The 19,412-nt window shown below is 49.8% G+C and overlaps 4 protein-coding genes across 4 annotated transcripts; 1 reads left to right on the top strand and 3 right to left on the bottom strand.

Annotated features, from left to right (window-relative positions):
• Positions 1-1,011: 1,011 nt before the first annotated feature.
• Positions 1,012-1,661, top strand: KY384_007298 (uncharacterized protein; the record flags this gene model as incomplete). Its single annotated transcript, XM_044815789.1, has 2 exons — positions 1,012-1,020; positions 1,197-1,661. 2 exons carry the CDS (start codon positions 1,012-1,014, stop codon positions 1,659-1,661), a joined length of 474 nt encoding a protein of 157 aa, XP_044667663.1.
• A 210-nt stretch (positions 1,662-1,871) lies between these two features.
• Positions 1,872-2,709, bottom strand: KY384_007297 (uncharacterized protein; the record flags this gene model as incomplete). Its single annotated transcript, XM_044815788.1, has 2 exons — positions 1,872-1,982; positions 2,218-2,709. The coding sequence occupies 2 exons, from the start codon at positions 2,707-2,709 to the stop codon at positions 1,872-1,874; spliced, it is 603 nt and encodes a 200-aa protein (XP_044667662.1).
• Positions 2,710-3,390: 681 nt separating this feature from the next.
• On the bottom strand, positions 3,391-5,851 carry KY384_007296 (uncharacterized protein; the record flags this gene model as incomplete). The annotated part of the gene is made up of 7 exons (XM_044815787.1): positions 3,391-4,062; positions 4,106-4,518; positions 4,610-4,702; positions 4,754-5,017; positions 5,073-5,166; positions 5,219-5,316; positions 5,416-5,851. 7 exons carry the CDS (start codon positions 5,849-5,851, stop codon positions 3,391-3,393), a joined length of 2,070 nt encoding a protein of 689 aa, XP_044667661.1.
• Positions 5,852-8,413: 2,562 nt separating this feature from the next.
• On the bottom strand, positions 8,414-19,314 carry KY384_007295 (putative Hybrid PKS-NRPS biosynthetic cluster; the record flags this gene model as incomplete). Its single annotated transcript, XM_044815786.1, has 6 exons — positions 8,414-9,925; positions 9,982-11,177; positions 11,207-18,269; positions 18,418-18,737; positions 18,794-18,938; positions 18,988-19,314. 6 exons carry the CDS (start codon positions 19,312-19,314, stop codon positions 8,414-8,416), a joined length of 10,563 nt encoding a protein of 3,520 aa, XP_044667660.1.
• Positions 19,315-19,412: the final 98 nt, after the last annotated feature.

Genomic DNA, 19,412 nt, shown 5'->3' with positions numbered 1-19,412 from the left:
GACCTGTCAAATGACGATTGGTTGAACAAGATCTGCGTCAACCTTGGATATCTCCATTTCACTTCAGAGGGAGCGACAGCGGACACTATGGTGGCGTTACGACAGACGAAGAGCATGTTTTCGTTCAGGGAAGAAATAATTCCAATGACTTGAGAACTTCGCTAGTCACAACGTTGCTGGTCATACTATATCTGATGTTTACGGTTTGCTTTTGGAAGTGAGCTCTTTCTCGTACATTCCTCAGCCGAACAGTCCTCCCGAGTCAAAACTTACGGTCTTTATGATACGAGAAAATGCATCGACAAACCAATGAGCAAACTGTCTTAGTGGACAGAGTACTTTTACATAGTTGTTCCTAGCTGGGGCTCCTTCCAGCGCAATCTTTGCTATCTGCATAGCCACGGCGTAGGGCGCAAAGAATGCCATCGCATAATCAGGCTTGCAAGCGCTCCAAACGTTTGCGTACGGTGCGGTCTGCAATCCCGACGCAAGTATGCACATGCAGAGTAGCCAACTACATGCGTTTGGTGGTAAGAAATTCACTCAGATGAGTACTGGCTGTGCCACTTGCTGAGACGGAATATCAAGGCGATTTCAGAAGTATTTCTTTAACAAATCGTACAACGAAATCTTGATCCCTGGTCGCGAGCCCAATAGCCATGAAAGCTCTGAACTATGTCAGCTCAGCGCTGTTCTTCTCGAATACTGGATCAGCAGCGGATTTCGATAGTTCGTGTCCTCTGCACAGCCTCATGTCATAACGGCGGGAGCTCTTCGAAGACAAATACTCATCATACAATAGCCCAAGTCTGTGGGGATGGTTGCAAAATAGTAGCGGATTTTGCTTTGCCAATAGTTAATCTTACAACCTCATCAGGGGTGAAAGGACTCTTGTAAGCTCTATTAAAATTATGTTTTTGGTAAAACCATTGACAATAAATTGCAGTGAAACGACGATAGAAAGCCATTTTGTTGCCTCTTCTTACCGGAAAGAAGTAACCTTCTCTCAGCATGGGACATGTAATACACAAATCCTTGCACCAATCACCCTGAATCCACCGAGCTACTTTGCCTCCCCCTCTGTCACGGACGAACTGGAGCTTTCTAATGTTCTAGGGACCTCTCTAGTTTCATCTCTGAATGAAAGCTCCCCTGGCTGTACATACGCCACTCGTTTACCGGCTTACCTTCAAAAGGTTTCCAAGACTTCCACAATCGTCTCCACTGCAACTTCACCATCAAGTAATGTTCTTCCTTCGTCAACATCTTCTGGCTCAACACCTACAGGAAATCCGATCAAACCACTCGTGGCTGATAACAGAAATCGAAGGACCATCATCATTGCCAGTGTAATACCATCAATTCTTGCCGTGACTCTCGCTGTCGGGGTCGGTATTTTCTCTTATCGAAAACGCAAGGAAAGACGAGATCACTTCAATACATTATCTCAAGACGGAGATGGGCAACCGTATTTCCAGCAAAAAGCAGAACTCGATCATGAGGGGCCAAGACGAAATGAGTTGCAAGCCACGACCACATTACCAGAGCTACAAAGTGGAGGTCAAGTCGCCGAACTTATTGCAGATACTCCCGCACGAGGAATTCCGTTACTTCCAGAGTTGAGAGGGCCAGAGCACTCACAAGAGCTTGCAAGCCTCTGAAATCAAGAGAACAGTGGCTACACTGCATTTATTTAGATATGTAGCCTTTCAAGAGCTTGACGATACTACCAAAGTCTAGCCGACTATGAATAATCGAGAGTACTTGCTGTTGAGACCTCACCCTTCACATCGAGTATTTTCTACGAAGATATCAAAACATGCTATTATCAATTCTGCAATTTGATCCTACTTTTTGTGGTGTAAGTATCACTACGACACGCCTCGACAAAGTCCAAGATCGCACTCCAACCTCTCCTCCAATGACTCAAGATCGACAATTTCAAGTTCAAAATCGCCCTCCTTCCAACTCTCCATTGTATTCTGAGTTTCCTCACCCATGTCAGAAACAAATTACCATGTGGGAGTGAATGCTGAGGAGCCCACCATTTTGATTTCCCGGCCTCCTTCATCATCATATCGAAAAAGTCCGGAAAGCTATACGCATGGAACTCCGTCCAATATTGGCCCTCCACTTCCTACCAAAATAAGATCAGTCAGCTCTCAAGTTGAGGATCTCAGCTCAGAAAGCAGAACTGACATTAGGTGATACACGTACCTTTTCATACCGCTCATACCCCCAATCCCTCCTCGGTCCAACCTCCAGATCACACACCGACACCGTCGCCCTTTCCGTATCCACGAAAATCCAGCTGCCGTCATGTCCCTTACTTGGCTGTGCGAGCGACAGGACGTGCGCGGGTAGCACGGTCTCTTCCTCCATTGGATCGACCTTGGTCTTCGCCTTAAACGGCAGGACGTTTTTGTTGAACCAATCACCTACGAAGTCGATGGCGGATGTGTGCGCGTAGATTTGGAAGGGGTCGTCGTCTTGCGCGCGGCGGTCGATCATGGGAAGGTAGCGGATGAGGGAGATGACTTGGGGGGTTTTGTGCAGGAAGGAGAGATGGGAGTCGGTGATGTCGGGCCAGCCTTCTTTTGGAGGTGGCTTGATGGCCCAGTCTGGGATGTTGGGGAGAGCGCGGTAGAGGGTGAGGATGTTTGAAGTGAACTCTTCACGGTTATAGGGTGGAGGGTCTTTGTCTGGCATGTTGGGCTGCTTCTGTCTTGATTGTAGGTGAGATCGGAGGAAAACTGTAGGTCACTTAGATGACTATTGGGAAGAGATATGTACGGAAGGCGCCGTAGAGTTAGGTGCTGGTTGTTGTGTTAAGCATGTGTGGCAAACACAGCCTCCCTTGTCGTTCGCAGAGTGGGGCAGTCTAGTGTTGGGTATGGTATATCTGAAACTGAGGCTTGTCTCCATAAAGTATTCGTTCCGAACGTGTGGCGTTGTTGTTGGGTGTATCAAACTCCGTGAAATGAGGCACGTCCCAGCAAATCTGCGAGATGAAACTTGACCAGCTTCAAATTCTACATCTCTGATGTCTTTGGTAAGGGATCATGTGTAAAGGTTTTTAGAGACGGATTCAGTCGGTCGAGCTTGGCAAAGAATTGGGGCTTTCAAAACTGGCAGCTTTACATCGTACTCATTGGTCTAACAGCATTAGTGTAATCGGTGTCTTCCTCTACGCTCAGTTGTACAGACTCTCCAGCTGTACACCTGAGATCCCTCACCATTAGTCCTGAGTATATAGTAAGTCCTGAATATATGGTATGAATCCGGCAATGTCTCTATGACACGTCTCGCAGTACATAGGTTTCGCTGTTTCTCTGTACATAAGAATCACGATTTGAATATTGCAAAGAGTCTTTTCCGAGGGACTATCATTTATATTGGACCTTTGGTGAAGGGCGGGAGCTCAAGATCATCCTCTGCACGTTTACTCAACGCTGCCAGACCTGTTATGGCAGGAAGTTCGGGAAGGATTTCCTCACGCCTGCGTACACGAACTTCTAACGTAGTAGCCGCCCTTGGAATGGCGGATACCTCAGCTGGATTATCACGTGGCGCCAGTATCTGTTCGCCATCAATGAAGAGGAGACCTTCCTCATTCTGATACTCGCGACGCTCTCTGACACAAGTCCGGTCTGTACAAGGTATAATCTCGACGTCTCGAGCGATCTCATCCTCCGTGAGTCTCCTTGTGAGATTGGCTTCTCGCACAGCCAACCCACCATCATTCATCTGAAGCTGTCGTCTCAGTTTGCTGCCTCCGCCAGCGTCCTTTTTCCGTTTGTCTGCCGCAGCTATGAGTTTCGGATCAGGCTCGTCTTCGTATTGATTGACGAATTCGTCAGCACCATTATTCTCGCCATACCAGTCGTCGTCTTTCAACAAGCAATAGCCTGGGTCGTTTGGGAGGATCCACCGTGGCCAGCAATCGTTGTCAGAAATTGCGTAGTCCTTGTCCTTCCCCGCGACATCTTTGTCAAAGTCGAACTCAAATACTGCTCTTGTGAATTTTGCCTCGTAGCTGGTCGTTTCCTGAATGACTTCAGTCTAGAATCCGTACGAACGTCATTGATTTGCGAAGAACACTTACTTTGCCGTTTTTCTTGTCTACCTTACTCTTTCCAAGATTCACAAGATCCTTGTTCACAAGTCCATCTTTATCATATTGACCGTTGCCTTCTCCTCCGTCGTTCTTGCCGCAGAAGCCGCCCCAATTAGATGCTGCTACTCCACGATTATCGCCGTCAGGGATCCATCTGACAATCTGACCCAACGTCTTACCCTGATCCCAGAAGTATCCAGGTGGCCATTCGTCAGCGTCGCATTTCAGACCATCAATGGTGGTGTATTCCTGCCATTTCTTGTTTGTGTGTTGCGACGTCCACGTAGAAGTAGCCTTCGCATCGGTACGTGAATTACTGTCGCTGCACGTGAATCTGGTCGCTGCCTTATGTACCTCGACGGCTGAAAGATAATGTGCACATGCTTGTGGATATTTTTTACCTGTGCACCCGTCAGCAATGTACTGGGAAAAACGTTAATGTGCTCGAAGTCTGAATGGAGATGCCTTGTTCATAGATGGCGACCATCATACCTTCACAAGTCATCGTGATAGTCTTCAGGTCTGCCTCAGATTTTGTGATAGTCGTCGCGTCCTTGTCTCCCTTGTCATCTTTGTCACATTTACCTACAATTCGTCAGCGATGCACCCGTAAAGTGCTCTCCGTAAGATTAGTACCGTCGCCCCCACGCTTGTGCTTGCTGTTTTTGCACTTGCCATACCCGCCTTTGCCCTTGCCACCACCCGCAGTCGTCAATCCTTTGGGGACTTTAAATCCAACTAGGGCATCTTCAACATCCCGTAAGACACTGAAGACCTTTGCCATGTCTCCGGGCAGATGATCGGTACCGCAAAAACTCGCCCAGTTGATGAAATTCTCCAAAGCTTCTGAGTCGATATCATACGCATATGCCACAGTTTTAGCAGCCTGTGCGCCCATAGCTGCAAGCCATCAGTCTATCTTCGCTTGAAAAGCAAAGCAAAAGAGGAGTCAGACCCATAGCTGCGTCCACAACCCGTCCAATGCCAGTTGCCTGTAATGCGAGCTGAACGATGAATTGAAACGCAGCCATTAAGAGATTGCAGCCGATCTATGTAGATGATTAGGAAAGCTATTGTAGATTCAAAGATCGAGCAACTTACCTCTGCAATAGCTGGCAAGGCTTCGAGCACTTCGTGTACGACGAAGTTGAGGAATTTGTTATTGCATGAGCAATCTCCGCGCATTAATTTTCCACCGCCTGTTTTCAGTCAATCGAAGTATCGTCAGGCTTCTGACTGGAAATGTACAGTGGCGATGTTGACAAGCAATCAATAGAGAAATAAAGTTGAAAACTTACTTTTGTCGGGATTATCTACCCATGGGTCTGGGCTGCCTGCAGGCCAGAAATCAGAGCAGATGATAGACTTAAGCCCGTTTTCGTCGGGTTGAGCATCTTTGCAAAACTCTTGACACTGATTGGAGGACACATTGGGCTCATCACTGGGTGGCATGTATATTATACAATGCTTCAGATTGTCCTCTTCATCTTGACCTTCTGGGGTGGTGCCAGTATAGCTGGCAATGCTAACAGTCCCAGTCGCTGTTGCCGTTGTTTTTGCCGGGGCGGTAGTGATAGCATTGCCGTTGCCATCAGCTGCGATTTGGGTAAAGCCGGGGGGTACATCGCCACCAGTAGCACAGTAGCTTGTTGTGGACTGTCCAGAGGTCGCGAGGTTGATGCCCGCAATGACACCACCGCACTGGCAATACTTCTGCTCGCCTGAAAGCCCCATACTTGAGTAAGAGGCCGCAGAAGGTCCATCTGTAGGATAACTTGTGGTAGTGATGGAACATGGAGCTGTTATCGAAGGAGTGGCAGAATCTTGCCGCTTCAAGATCCGTGTGGGTATTAAAACACTGCAAGAGATGCTGAAGATAAATATTTGAAGGAGAAATGGAATGTAAAGATAGGGGATTACCATCTTCATAGGCATAGTATAACTGTCATCAGGATTCAATACAGTACTGAAAGATGAAGATCTCTTTCATCAATGTCTATGAGATCGGGCGCGAGGGTGACCTCTTCATTCTTAGAGTATTCGATCTATTCTCTAACAGTTTTTGAGGGGTCCAGAGGCCCGGACCAGCTAGACGCACACAAACACCATGTGAAGGACCTTGGTTACATTATGCCGAGATTGAAACCGATCGTTGCAATGGAGCCCTGCAATATCCGAGGCGGCGATCAATATTCGATACCACGAAAAGGCAATGTGAGACTCCTCGAGAGATCTCAACTGCTCTGGCTCGCTAATAGTACCACATCGGGGCACCAAGACCTAGGCCAACTTCATGTTTGATCAAATTGAAGACATTGGCCCCTATGTTGGTCCATCCTGCCAAGGGTGGCCGAGCAGGTCATCCATGACTGGCACTGTAAGTGGTGAGAATTGTCAAACATGCTATAATTGAGGCTGTTGAGTGGCGAGACCGTATTAGGAAATTCAGCATGTGCGGTCACAAGGCGTAAGTCTTGGCGGGGCGTAGTAGAACGGGAACGATGTGAGAGCTGACCGTTGGATCCAAGAGCTAGCGAAGAACAGCCAGTACTTGGAGTCAGGGACAAAGCTCGATACCTGCTTATTGATTTTTGGAATGCGGCGTTATGATTCTTGCCATGTGAAGCCAATGTAGGAGCCGCAAACGGGTCCAAAGCTAGCACGATGTCGACAAGCGGTCATTTTCACCGCTCTGGACGTGAAATAGGTAGAGCGATTGTCAGTTTCATCACAGGAGGTTTGATATTCAGCCAACATAGGGCTCTAACAGGCCTGTGTGTCATGCTCGCACACATTTCCCTGATGGGTTTGGTGGACAAAAGTCCCCCAAAGTCCATCCTCGGGAAAGAAGTGACTACAGATTTGGCACTTTTAGGGCAATCAAGATCACGACGGATCTTCTAGATCGATGAAGATGAGCGTGTTTGTGATGGAAAGGGGACACGGCGTGAGAACACAAAAGCGCGCAAAACGCCATCATGAATTCAGTAAGAACAACATCTTGAGGGCCTGCTTGTCCTCCAAGGCTCAAGTAGATGTAGCGAAAATCTTGACACGTTTGGGCCGCAAGTCAAAGACCTTACTCAGGTTGCCTTGGAGGCCTCTGTTGGACTCGGGGGCTGTCAATACCTTCTTATCTTTGGTGACATGTATTACCAAGAGCGGCGTGAACAAAGTACGTGGGGGTCTAAACCACGACTTATCGCCTCAGTAGTACTACTTTCTCTGACTGTGGACTCACCAATGCTTCTCAGCATTCTTACAATACGCTCACCAAAATCAGCATCCGCAGTAGCCAGGACGCTTCTTCTCGCATAAACCCTTTAAGTGTAACCATCTTCGGGCTATTTTGAGAATGTGGAATTGAGCATAACCTTATCTGTGACTGACTTCCGGCTACTGCGCCGCTCTGAGATCTGAAGTCGTATATCGAGCCAAGAAGCACGTTGTGGCGCAACCCCCCTACCCATGCTGTGCCGCACCCATCTGTGTCAGGTACTCGCTGTGCTATCATAGCCATCGGACCGTCCCAATCGCAACCGCAAGGTACCCTTCATTAGGCTTCGCGTTATTGAATTTGGCCCCTCTGACCGTAATTTGAAAATTGCTGGAGTCTGTTTCAGCCCCCCTCCCCCCGTCGTTCGCCTAGAAACATCACATCACATCGCAGTACAGTAGCTAGATGTGCTAAACCACAATCTCCCGCTTCTCAAGCAATGCCATTCCCGCGTCCAGAAAGAGCGAGAGGAACCAATTGCGATGTAAGCTGAGCGATTCGGAGGTGGAGGGGATAGCCAGGACTACAATCGCGGAGGGAGGCCTTGCTTCAAGGACGGGGCCTGAGATGCTGGTGGAAGAAGCTGCGGCTTTCTTGTGACGGGATGGGAGGTACGAGGGCTCGTATAGGTGATGTTAGAGATAGACGAGGGCGTTAGGGGATGGGAATTGTTGAGGACTATGAGATCAGGGTTGCGAATGCCAAAGGGGTTTTGTGCGAAAGATTTGATCGTGAAGATGGGCAGTTTCGAAAGGCGACAGAGGCACCGAGGTGGTGAATTTGATGAATACTGGTAATAACATTGACGAAGAGATCTAGAAATATACAAAGAGAGGCTCAAGACAAGGAAATTGTATATTAAGCAACCCCATTCTTCCCATGCATGCATGCATCCGTGCTCACCCCCTCAAGAAACGCATCAGTAACCAAGCCACATTTTCCCAAAAACGCCAGATAATGCCAGCGCCAAAGAATCCCCAAGCACACATAGAAATACCAAAAACATCCAAATGCTCTAATCACGCCTTCTCGACAGCAACCTTCTCCCTCTCCTTCTCCTCCACGCACTCCCTGACCTTTCTCGCCATATCCAACGGCGTAGCCGCCGTGAACAGCTCCTTCAACGGCGGCGCAATCTTAAAAACCTTCTTAAGTTTACTATGCGCCCTCAGCAGTAGGATACTCTGGCCGCCCAACTCAAAGAAATTATCCGTCGGTTTGACCTCATGATCTTCAGGCAGTTTGAGCGTTTCTTTGAACAACTTGATGACTTTCTGGAGGACGTCATCTTCGCCGTCCGGGTTGGTGGAAGAGAGAGAAGAGGAGGTGATGGGGGTGGAGGAGAAAGGCGCGGTGGATCCCCCGCCGGGGTAGAAGGGGGCGATGTCCATGGTGAGGAATTGTTTGCGATCGACTTTGCCGCCGATAGTGACGGGTAGGGAGGTGAGGAATTGGTAGGCGGACGGGAGCATGTAGTAATTGAGATGGTGGCTCAAGCGCTCGTGGATAGAGGTTATCAATTCCTGCTTGTCGAGTGTGGAGAGGAGTTGGCTGCAGACGAGGAAGGCGACGAGCTGTCTGTCGTCTGTTAGGCTACTTTCCTCGCCAGATTCGGGTGCTGAGGAGGACTGTTTCTGAGGCACAGCGACGACGGCGAGATCAACGAGTTTGCGGCCGCGCGTGCTCGCGAACTCGAGATGGATTCTGTGCTCGATTTCTCCCAAGTCTATGCGGAAGCCGCGGAGTTTGATCTGCGTGGACCCTGCGATCCGGCCGTGGAATTCGAGTTGCCCGTCGCTGCGGAAGCGGCCACGATCGCCTGTGCGGAAGAATGTGTTCCAGCCTGCTTTTGTATCTTGCTCCGAGCGGAACGGATCTGAGATGAAAGCGTTGGCGGTGACGTCAGGGCGGTTGAGATAGCCAGCGCCGACTTGAGCGCCGCCGACGCAGAGTTCGCCCGTGATGCACGCTGGAAGGGGTTTCATGTTCGCGTCCAGGACGTAGTGGCGGCAGTTTGCGAGAGGGTAGCCTATCGGGATGCTGATGGTAGAGGCGTCAGGGTATGCGACTTTACCGATTGTGGTCTGCACGACAAGTTCGCTGGGTGACCAGGTGTTGTAAGCTGACGCTGGAGTGGAGAGGTCGTAGAACGCTTTTGCAAGACGAACAGGAAGCGTCTCGCCGGCGAAGAAAGCAGTAGTGTAGGAACTACATTGGCGGAGGTGGTCGCTACCAGTCTCGAGGAGGAGCGCAAATTGGGTTGGCGTGAAATACGTGCATCCGATCTGGGCAGATTGCATGTATGCAGCAAGTCGCTCAGGATCCTTGCGGAGCTCAGGCTTTGCGACACAAATTGTGCCGCCGCTGGTCAGTGGGGAGAAAATCTGGACGATGGAAAGGTCGAAGCAAATTGAGGATTGCTGGAGAAATTTGAGTCCAGGAGTGAAGTTGAAGTCATGATGCAGTGTGCTCAACATTTGCTGCGTGTTGGAATTCTTCAATGCGACACCCTTCGGTTTTCCCGTACTTCCCTGGTGGACAAACATCGTCAGTAAAGCCTGGTAGCACACCGGGTGGTTGTACTTACAGAGGTGTACACAATATAGCAAATGTTGTCAGGCTCAATAGCAGAGGGGAAGAGAGGATACTCGCACCCCCGAGCTTCTGACATTGGTATGATATGAGGAGGCATGAAAGTCATCGCTTCTGCGATTGGTCTTGCACTTTTCTCCATGAGTTCATCCGCCACAAGCAAGAAACGAGCACCAGCATCTGATGCCATGAATGACAGCCGCTCATTTGCAAATTCTGGGTCCATGGCAAGATAGCCACAGCCAATGAGTAGCGCTCCAAGCATTGCTGAGATAGCTTCAACACCAGGTCGAGAGACAACACCGACGACGTCACCGCTTGAAGCACCGCACTGTTGCAGGGAAGCTGCGATACGTGTTGCTTGAGCAGCGAGATGCTCATACGTTATGGATTCGCCATCGCTTTCTTCAATAGCATTTATCGTGGGATGTTTTTTGGCCATATCGAGGAACATCTCCACGACAGGTTTCTTGTCCCAGGAGTTTTCTGATGTCGTGGTATTCCATAGATTGCGCTTCAAGTAATCGATCTCCTTAGGACCACACATCTCGATCTCAGCAATAGGTTGTCTATAATCTTTGATGATGCTGGTAAGGTAGTAGACGAAGTTGTCAAAGAAGCGATCCATTTCTCCAGAGCCGTACAAGGTCGAGGAGTATTCCAGCCTCAATGCCAAGCCGTTGTCACCATCCTCCATGGCCTCAAGTTGCATCTCAGCGGCTGTGGGAATATCTCCATTGGTGAGATCGTAGACTTCGAAATCCTCAGTCTTGAGCTTTGGCATTTTGCCATGCGATTGGTAGTTGAGAATGATCTGACCAAGAGGCAGATGACTTGTCACCTTCCTCACGCCAAGACTATCGACGATAGCATCGAAAGGAACACCATTATGCTTCGTAGCTTCCAGAACAGAGTCACGAGTGTAGCGGAGCAAAGTGGAGAAATCAGCGTCGCCAGCTTCTGTCAGGCGGATAGGCACAAGGTTCACAAAGAAGCCTAGAGTCTCCTCCAGATCTGGGTGAGGGCGGCCGCTGTCTACCATATGAATTGTTAGATCTTCCTCTTCAGTGTAGCGGAAATGGAACGATCTCAAGCTAGCCATGAGAAATTGGAAAACGGAGTGGTCCCAGTCTGCGAGCATATCCGCTTCATGCGATTGAACATAGATAGTGACAGCTTCTGATAAAGCATCTGCCTGCCTGTGTCCATTTGATCAGGACGCGTTGCTTGCGCGAACGGCAACAGTTTGCTGGCTGAAGGAGCACTGTCCAGTTTCTTCTTCCAGAAATCGATGCTAGTCTGGAGATCGGGTTGTTCGAGGCGTGCATTGTGCCATAGGGTGAATTCGATGTATGACACCTTAGGAGCTGGGACGGTTTCGACTCGCTCGCCTTTGCGCATTGCGTCGTAGAGGCTCATCATTTGTTTGTTGATAGACATTGAGCTTCCTCTGTCGATAGTGATATGGTGGTAGATCATGACACAAGCATATTGATCGCTAGCCAATTTTGCAAGTGTCATACGCATAACCTCGCCATCCTCAATGCTCAGTTCTTGCTGTTTCAACTCATTGACGTACTTTTGAAGAGCAGCTTCAGCATCGACGACATCAGATAAATCCTTGTAGTCAATACGAGGCTCGAAGTCATTTGTTGGCCTTTGCTCTGAGAAATTGTCACCCTCGAAGAACGCCATGTGAAGACTGTCGTTGCGCTTCTTCGTTTCGCGCAAAGCATCTTTGAGAAGAGAAAGATTGACTTCGCCTTTGAGGTAGCCAATAACTGGAAGGTTGAGGGCTGACTTGTCTTCCAAGAACTGATGCTGGAACCAAAGTCTCCGCTGGAAGGTCGACATTGGTATGTTTTTTGGTTTTTGCATCACTTGGAGGTCAGAGGAGGCAGTAGATGTGGTCTGTGTCTGTTCGCCCTCGATAGCAGACTTCTTCGTGTCTGTAGCGCCAGGTTTAGCAGTTTCTTGTACAGGGCCAGCGTCTTCTTCGTCCTTGATTAGTTTCGCGGCTTTGGTCACCAGCTCAGTAATTGACTTAGAGCCAAGCACATCGAATACTTGGACATCCACGTTTATTGACTTCACAAACCATTTGCGAAGCTCGATAGCGACGATAGAATCAAGACCGTAAGCCGACAGAGGGTTGATTGGTTGAATGCCCTCGATCGGGACCCCCAGAACAGCAGAGATCTTTTCGATGAAGGCCTCAGTCAGAATTGGCACGCGAGCCTCGAGTTCGGGATCCTCCCGCAGAGTCGCAATCAGAGACTTTCCAGCTGAAGCGCTAGAAACGTCACCAATGTCGAGATTGGAGTACACGTTTCTGATCATTGGCTTTGTTGCCCAATAGAAGTCCTTGCCATTGATGTTGAGGCCTGTCACTGTCTGATGTTCATCGATAGCAGATGAAACTCCCGGCGTGTTGCGAGATGTGACCGCTTCCTCGATCTGATAGAGAAGCTCTTCTTCGTTGACGGGGTCAAAGCCCATGCGTATCATGAGACTCTCAAGGTGCTTGTCCTCGGCAACAGCTCCAACGCCGACAATCATACCACAATTCATCGTCGATCCCTCGAGACCAATTGAACGCCTGTGGCTCATAAGCGAGTCGAGATATGTATTAGCCGCCGCGTAATTAGCTTGACCCATCGTTCCAATAATGGCAGAGGCAGAAGAGAAACAGACAAAGAAGTCAAGCTTGGTCTGCATGGTAGCAAGATGCAGATTGTAAGTGCCTCTTACTTTCGGTCGCACGCAAGTCTGCCACTGGTCGTAGGTCATCTTGTCGAGAGGTGAATCTTGAAGGACCATAGCGGCTTGGAAAATACCAGCTAAGCTGGGTCCAAGCTTTTCGATGCATTCTTTGACTGCGGTGTAGCTGGTCACATCAACCTTGAAGACAGAGGTTTCGATGTCGCGAGCTTCAAGCCATTGCACAGTAGACGCAGCTTCTGGACGGTTGGCACCGGAGCGAGACAAGAAAGCGAGCTTACGAGCCCCTTTGCGCACCATCCATTCAGCCAGGGTCCGACCAAGGCCACCAAGGCCACCAACAAGAAGGTAGGTCTTGTCTTGATCAAAGAGTGTCTTATTACGATAAGTAGGTGGAAGGACCGGCACCAGGTCGTTTTCACGTGAGGTCAGAACAACTTTCCCAAGATGTTTGCCCATCTGCAGAACTCTGAAAGCTTTCTGGGCCTCACTGTAAGGATACTCGGCAACTGTCTCGGGCAGCTTGATTGCTCCACTCTCAATTAGACGACAACAATCTTTAAAGACACGTGATCCAAGGGATCTGTTGTACTCGTAGACGGTGATCATGTCGACCGAGGCGAACGAAACGTTCTTCCTGAAAGCATCCATGTCAAGCTTAGAGTTCTCGTGGATATCGCGCTTTCCAATTTCGATGAAGCGACCAAAGCGAGCCATGCAGCTCCATGTGCCGTGAAGAAGCTCTCCAGCGAGACTGTTGAGAGCAACGTCGACACCTCGACCGTCTGTCAGATCCAAAACCCCTTGCACGAATGTCGAGTCACGGGAAGAAAGAATATGGCTCTCATCAATACCAAATTGGTCTCTGATGAACTCACGCTTGGCTTGAGATCCGACAGTGGCGATTACTTTAGCTCCTAGCATATGAGCAACTTGGATAGCCATCTGACCGACACCTCCAGCGGCTGAGTGAATCAGGACAGTCTCGCCAGCCTGCAGACGAGCAGAATTCTGGAGCGCGAAATAAGCTGTCGTCAAAATCAATGGGAAGGATGCCGCATTGGCAAAGGTCATATTAGGTATCTTGTGGCAGACATCGGCGGGAGATCGGAGTACTGAGCTATGAGCCCCCTGTCCAGGCCGCCAGCAAACCACGTGGTCTTCTTCCTTAAAAGATAATGTGTCCACGGCGCTACCAATGCGGCGGATCACACCAGCACATTCGTCGCCGAGACGGAAGTCATCGATGATACCCATCGAGGCAGCAATGTCGCGGAAGTTGATTGCAGACGCTTTGACATCCATTTCTATCTCATCAGCACCCAGCACATTGTCAAGGATGCTAGTATCCTCTGTAAATGCAAGAGTGTCCAAGAGGCCAACCTTACCAATCTTGAGAGACAGGGGACGCTCTTGATCGAATAGCTCGAACCTTGCTTCTCCGCGGTTGTTTGACGGGAGCTTGGAGTTTCGAGCAGTATCAGGCTCCAACTTTGGTATCAAAAGCTTGCCATCGCGCTCAGCAAACTCATCTTCACCAAGTCGTCGACCAAGGACTTGGAGTGCACGGTCGGAAATTTTTTGACTGCCAGCCTTCATGGAGAAGTCTAATGTGACTAAACGTAAGTCTTCATTCTCACTGCGAGCTGCTCTTGCAAGACCGGTGATCATGGCATGTCGAGGATTCTCGGATTCTTTGGAGGCGCCTTCAGTGATCCATACGAGGTTCTTGCTGCCAGTCGTCAACAGGTGCCGGATAGCTTCGAAGTGCGGCGCTGAATCACTTTCTTCATCGAAGAAGAAATGGTTCTCCAAACTTGCAAGGACGATCACGTCGCCATTGAGTTCGGCCTTCGACTCAAGGACACTGAGCAGATTTGTTCGAGTTATCGGACCCGAGTGTTGCTTTTCGATGCAGGACGCCACCAACTCTGTACGCTCGGAGACAGACAACGGCATGATGAGTGTGAGCTTCTCAGATGACTGGCTTTCAGTAGTATATTGCCATGCCGAAATGTCTCTAATATTGAAAGTTGGTGTCAGGTCTTGGGCCTTGAAGGCTGGCCCATCACTGAGAACGAATCCACCAGGCTTGAGGAAGCTCTTGATGTCGAGCGAGGTGTCTTCCTGGATGATTACAGCATCGTAAGAGCTAGCTTGAGGCTCTTCAAAGAGTACGCGATCAAGGTACTTGTCTCTCAAGCTTTCCATACCATCCCAATTGCGAGGTACACCCTCAACAGAGGGAGCATATGGGGTCAAGCTCTGGAAGTTCCGGAGATAACCTTTGTGGTCAGTAATATGGTGAAGAACATCGAGGATAGCTTCTTTATTCGACGACAAGTGCAAGATTTTGGCGTCTGGCACCTGGTGTACGAAAAGCTCCATAGCCTGTCCGATAGATTCAAAGCTGTGGCCACTAGTATTTGTACCCAGCAGCGAGAATGATGGCAGCCATCTTGTGCGATAGAAGAGTACTCTATCTACGGCGTTTCCGGCTTCATCTCCTCCAAGCGCCGTAAATTCTCCACACTGCAGGTCGATCATGAGTTTGCTGCAATCCTGAGATCTGATAGCTAGATCGGCTTTGGCTGTTCGAGGTCCTGCAATCTGCGACTTTGTGTCCACCCAGAAGCGCTGCTGATCTTCGGAGTGCATCAGGTCCTTCATCAGACCAGAGACTTTCAGTGATTTCACAAAGGTAGGCACAAACGGCTCCCCAAGGCTCCTGCCCATATCGGCTTCACAGGCAGCAAATATTGCGTGGAATGCGGCATCCAAAAGCGTGGGATGCACCATGCAGTCACTACTGGGCAGGTCGCTCGCAACTTGGCTTCGCTGGAAGGTGAGAGGTGCCACTGAACACCCAGGACCGCTCTCAACGTTGCCGGACAAGAGCTGGAAGTCTTCGCCGTATTGAAGCCCCATTGACCATAGATGCTCGTAATATCGTTGCAGAGTCATGGTCCTATCGCAAGACTTCTTTAACTCTGCAAGAGATGGACTAGGCTTGCCGGCATCTATGGCGCTTGGGAGACCACCAACGAGCTCGACGGAACCATAACAGTGCTCGTCGCAGCGGCCATTGGCATCGTATGAGTTGATCGTGAATCTGTACCAGGAATCAGAAACACGCTTTGCAGAGATTGCAGCAGGTTGAAGCTCTGTCATGACTTCGGTGCCCATGTCGTCTGTTCGAACTGGCATGGCAGACTTGAATGATACATCCCGAAAATTGATGGCTTGGATGCGCTCAGGGCGTCTCTCGAGCCTCAGAGCTGCCTCCAGTGCAATGCAGATGTAGCCTGCTGCTGGAAAGATGATCTTGCCTTGAATCATATGTTGCGATAACCAGGGAATCTCAGCCGGCCTCAAGTATCTGCGCCAGCGTGGATGATTTTCGACGGAATCAGCAACGGGAGCACCAAGGATCTCGTGGTAACCAGTACGCTCTCGAAGAGCTTTGGTTACACGCGTATCCGACCAATGCTTTGTGCCGTGATCCCAAGCATAGCTGGGTAATTTAATTTCTGGGCCACACGGTAGCTTCCTGACTTTGTTTTTGGCATCGATGAAAATGTTGCTATTCACAGAGGGCAGGTCCACATTGTAGCCGAGTGAGAACAGTTGGCCGGCGCATGTCAGAAGTGCCTCAAAGTCAGGCGTGCCACGACTCAGGGTAGGTACATAAGGTATGTCGAGCTTGAGAGACTTCATGATCTCTTTGACAGGTCCTTTGAGAGCATGATGAGGGCCGACTTCGATGAGTGCGTCAACGTTGACCTCTTCCTCATCGTTCAGCAACATGTTTGTGACAGCGTCGCAGAATCGTACTTGTCCTGTCAGATTTGACACCCAGTACTTTGATTGCATTTTCTTTGGCTCTGCCATGCGTGCTGTCACGCTTGATGACATGGGGCACTTGCTGTGCATTGGTCGAATGTTGCTGAGGAAGTCATTGAGCAGCGGACCATAGGGAGCGATGTGATGAGAATGGTAGGCCTTGTCGACTTGAAGCTTTCGGTGGAAGGTGCCCTTAGCAGCCAAGACATCTTTCAACTCGTCGATCGCAGGTTCGTCGCCGGAAAGCGTCAGGCTTGTCGGACTATTGACGGCTGCAATTTTAATGCGACCTTCATACTTCTGCAGCTCTTGTATGGCCTCGGCTTCTGACATCTGCACAGCCATCATCGAGCCAGGGACTTGTACCTTGTTCTTCGTTTCCATCTGGAAGACGCGTCCACGGTAGTAGGCATTCATGATCGCATCTTCGAAAGATAAGATCCCAGCAGCATATGCCGCACCCATTTCACCTGATGAATGGCCAACCGTAATCGAAGGTTTAATTCCCCATTTGGCGAGTTGATCCACTAGGGCAAGCTGGATGGCAGTGCAGAGTGGTTGCGAGAAAGTGCTCTGAGATACCCGAGAGTCTTCCTTGGTGCGAAGTAGTTCACCGACGCAAGTCCATTCTGGCCTATCAACCTCCGGCAAGCTTTGAAGAATGCTATCGCATCTGTCGAGAGCTTGTCGGAAGAGCGGGGACTGCTGAATGAGTTGTCGTCCCATTGAAAAGAATTGTGCCCCTTGGCCTGTGAAGACGAATCCGAGTCTTTTGACAGATTCACCAGACCGCGTCCAGGTCAGCGGCTTGGCAAGACCCTCGGTCACTTGATTCCTGTCTTTGGCGATGACGAAAGAGCGGACCTGATGCATGCTCCGACCGTGGGTGCTGAGACTTCTAGCGAGAGAACCCGTTGAGTGAGTGGCTTCCTCTTGAAAGAAGCTGTTCAGTTGGTCTTTCAGTAGATCGCCAGCTCGGACCGAATGAGATGTCAGGGGTAAAAGCAAAGGTCGATCCATTGTCATTGAGGTGTGGTCCTTAGATAGTAGAGTCTTGTTCAATTTGGGTTTCGCAGTATATCCCTCGAGAATTACATGCGCATTAGCACCACCATACCCGAAGGAGTTGATGCTTGCGCGCCGGACACCACCAGTCGTTTTCCAGTCTAACAGCTTAGTAGGAATAGTCATACTCAGCTTTTGGAAGTTGATGTTGGGGTTGGGGTTATTGAACAGCATATTGGGCGGAATCTTCTCATTTTCGAGGGCCATAGTTGTCTTGATGATACCTGCCAGCCCAGAAGCACCTTCCAGATGGCCAAGATTTGTCTTCACGGAGCCCACATAGAGGGGAGTCTCGCGGTTTGGTGCGAAGACGGCGCCAATCGCACGAGCCTCGCGTGGGTCACCGGCTTGTGTACCAGTACCATGAGCCTCAAAGTACTGTGTCTCTCTTGTGTCTAAGCCGGCATTTTTGTATGTAGACCTGATAAGGCTCTCTTGTGCGTAGGAATTGGGCATGGTGATGCCATCTTTTGTTCCGTCGTGATTGGTGTTGGTGCCTCGAACGAGCGCACGGATGGGGTTACCGTCTTGCTCAGCACGGGATTGCTTCTTGAGGATAGCTGCACACACACCCTCCCCTCGAACATAGCCTTTGCCGCTTGCATCGAAGGCGCGGCATCTGCCGTCCGTTGAGAGGAAGCCAACGTCAGTCATCTGTAATATGGGAGTCAGCAGTGTCCTTCGTGAACGTTGAATGAAAGAGCCCAAGGAACTTGTGTACTAGCTCGTCTATCTCGAGACTATGATCTTAGGTGACATAACGACGGTCTTGCGAAAGTGGAATGTTGAGGACATGACTTACCATCACATACATATTAGGATCGAAATGGAGCGCGGATCCTACAACAACCGAAAGATCTGCACCATCGTCTTGAACAGATTTGTTGCCGAAGTGGAAGCAAATGAGTGACGAGGAGCACGCGGTATCAATCGTCATGCTAGGGCCATGAAGATCGTAGAAGTAGGATATGCGATTGGACAGTATCGCGTTCCCAATCCCAGTCGCGGCGTACTTCGGGTAGTAGCCTAGATCATTATTGAGGATGTTTTTGTAGTCGTTCGTAAAGCTGCCGCAGTAGACGGAAGTTGATGACCCACTGATCTCATCCATGGGTATGCCAGCTGTGCAATTATGTGAGCGCTGTTTCTCGGATATGTTTGAGGATTTGAAGACTGACCATCTTCCAACGCTTCGTAAACAACCTCCAGTAACAGTCGTTGTTGGGGGTCCATAGCCTCGGCTTCTTTGCCGGAGATATGGAAGAACTCGTTGTCGAAGACGCTGAGGTCTTGTTCCAGGAAGTATCCGGCGGTGGCGTTGGTCTACGAGTCGTTAGATAATGGTCCCAGCCACACCAACGAAGGTACTCACAGTTCCCTTGTTAGTACCGTCAGGATTGTAGAAGTTGTCGATCTTGAATCTTTCCTCGGGCATCTTTCGTTGGATGTCTTTCTGCTTCAGAATATTGTCCCATAACTTGCTAGGGTTTTGCGCCCCAGGGACACGGCACGCCAGCCCCACGATAGCGGTGGGATCTCTTGAGACGCGACCAGGGCCTTCTGTGTATGGTTCAGCAGTTTCGTCGGTGGATGTCACCGAGGAGGCTTGCGATGGCGATGAGGTGGCGCTCTGGGCCGATTCAGACGAGTCGCCCATACTGCCCAAACGAGGCGCTGTTGATGGCCTTGCGACAGCCATCTTTCCAGAGCTGTCTACGGCCTTGATGATTCGAGAATGATGGTGAATGTCTTGCCAAGACCCATGTCAAATGGAACCTAGGAGCGTGCAGAAGAGAG

Source organism: Bacidia gigantensis (genome assembly GCF_019456465.1).
Source record: "Bacidia gigantensis strain McMullin 20006 chromosome Unknown contig_255, whole genome shotgun sequence".
Classification (NCBI taxonomy): domain Eukaryota; kingdom Fungi; phylum Ascomycota; class Lecanoromycetes; order Lecanorales; family Ramalinaceae; genus Bacidia; species Bacidia gigantensis.
Note: the sequence above shows the minus strand (reverse complement) of the source record. Positions and strands in the feature narration are given on the sequence as shown.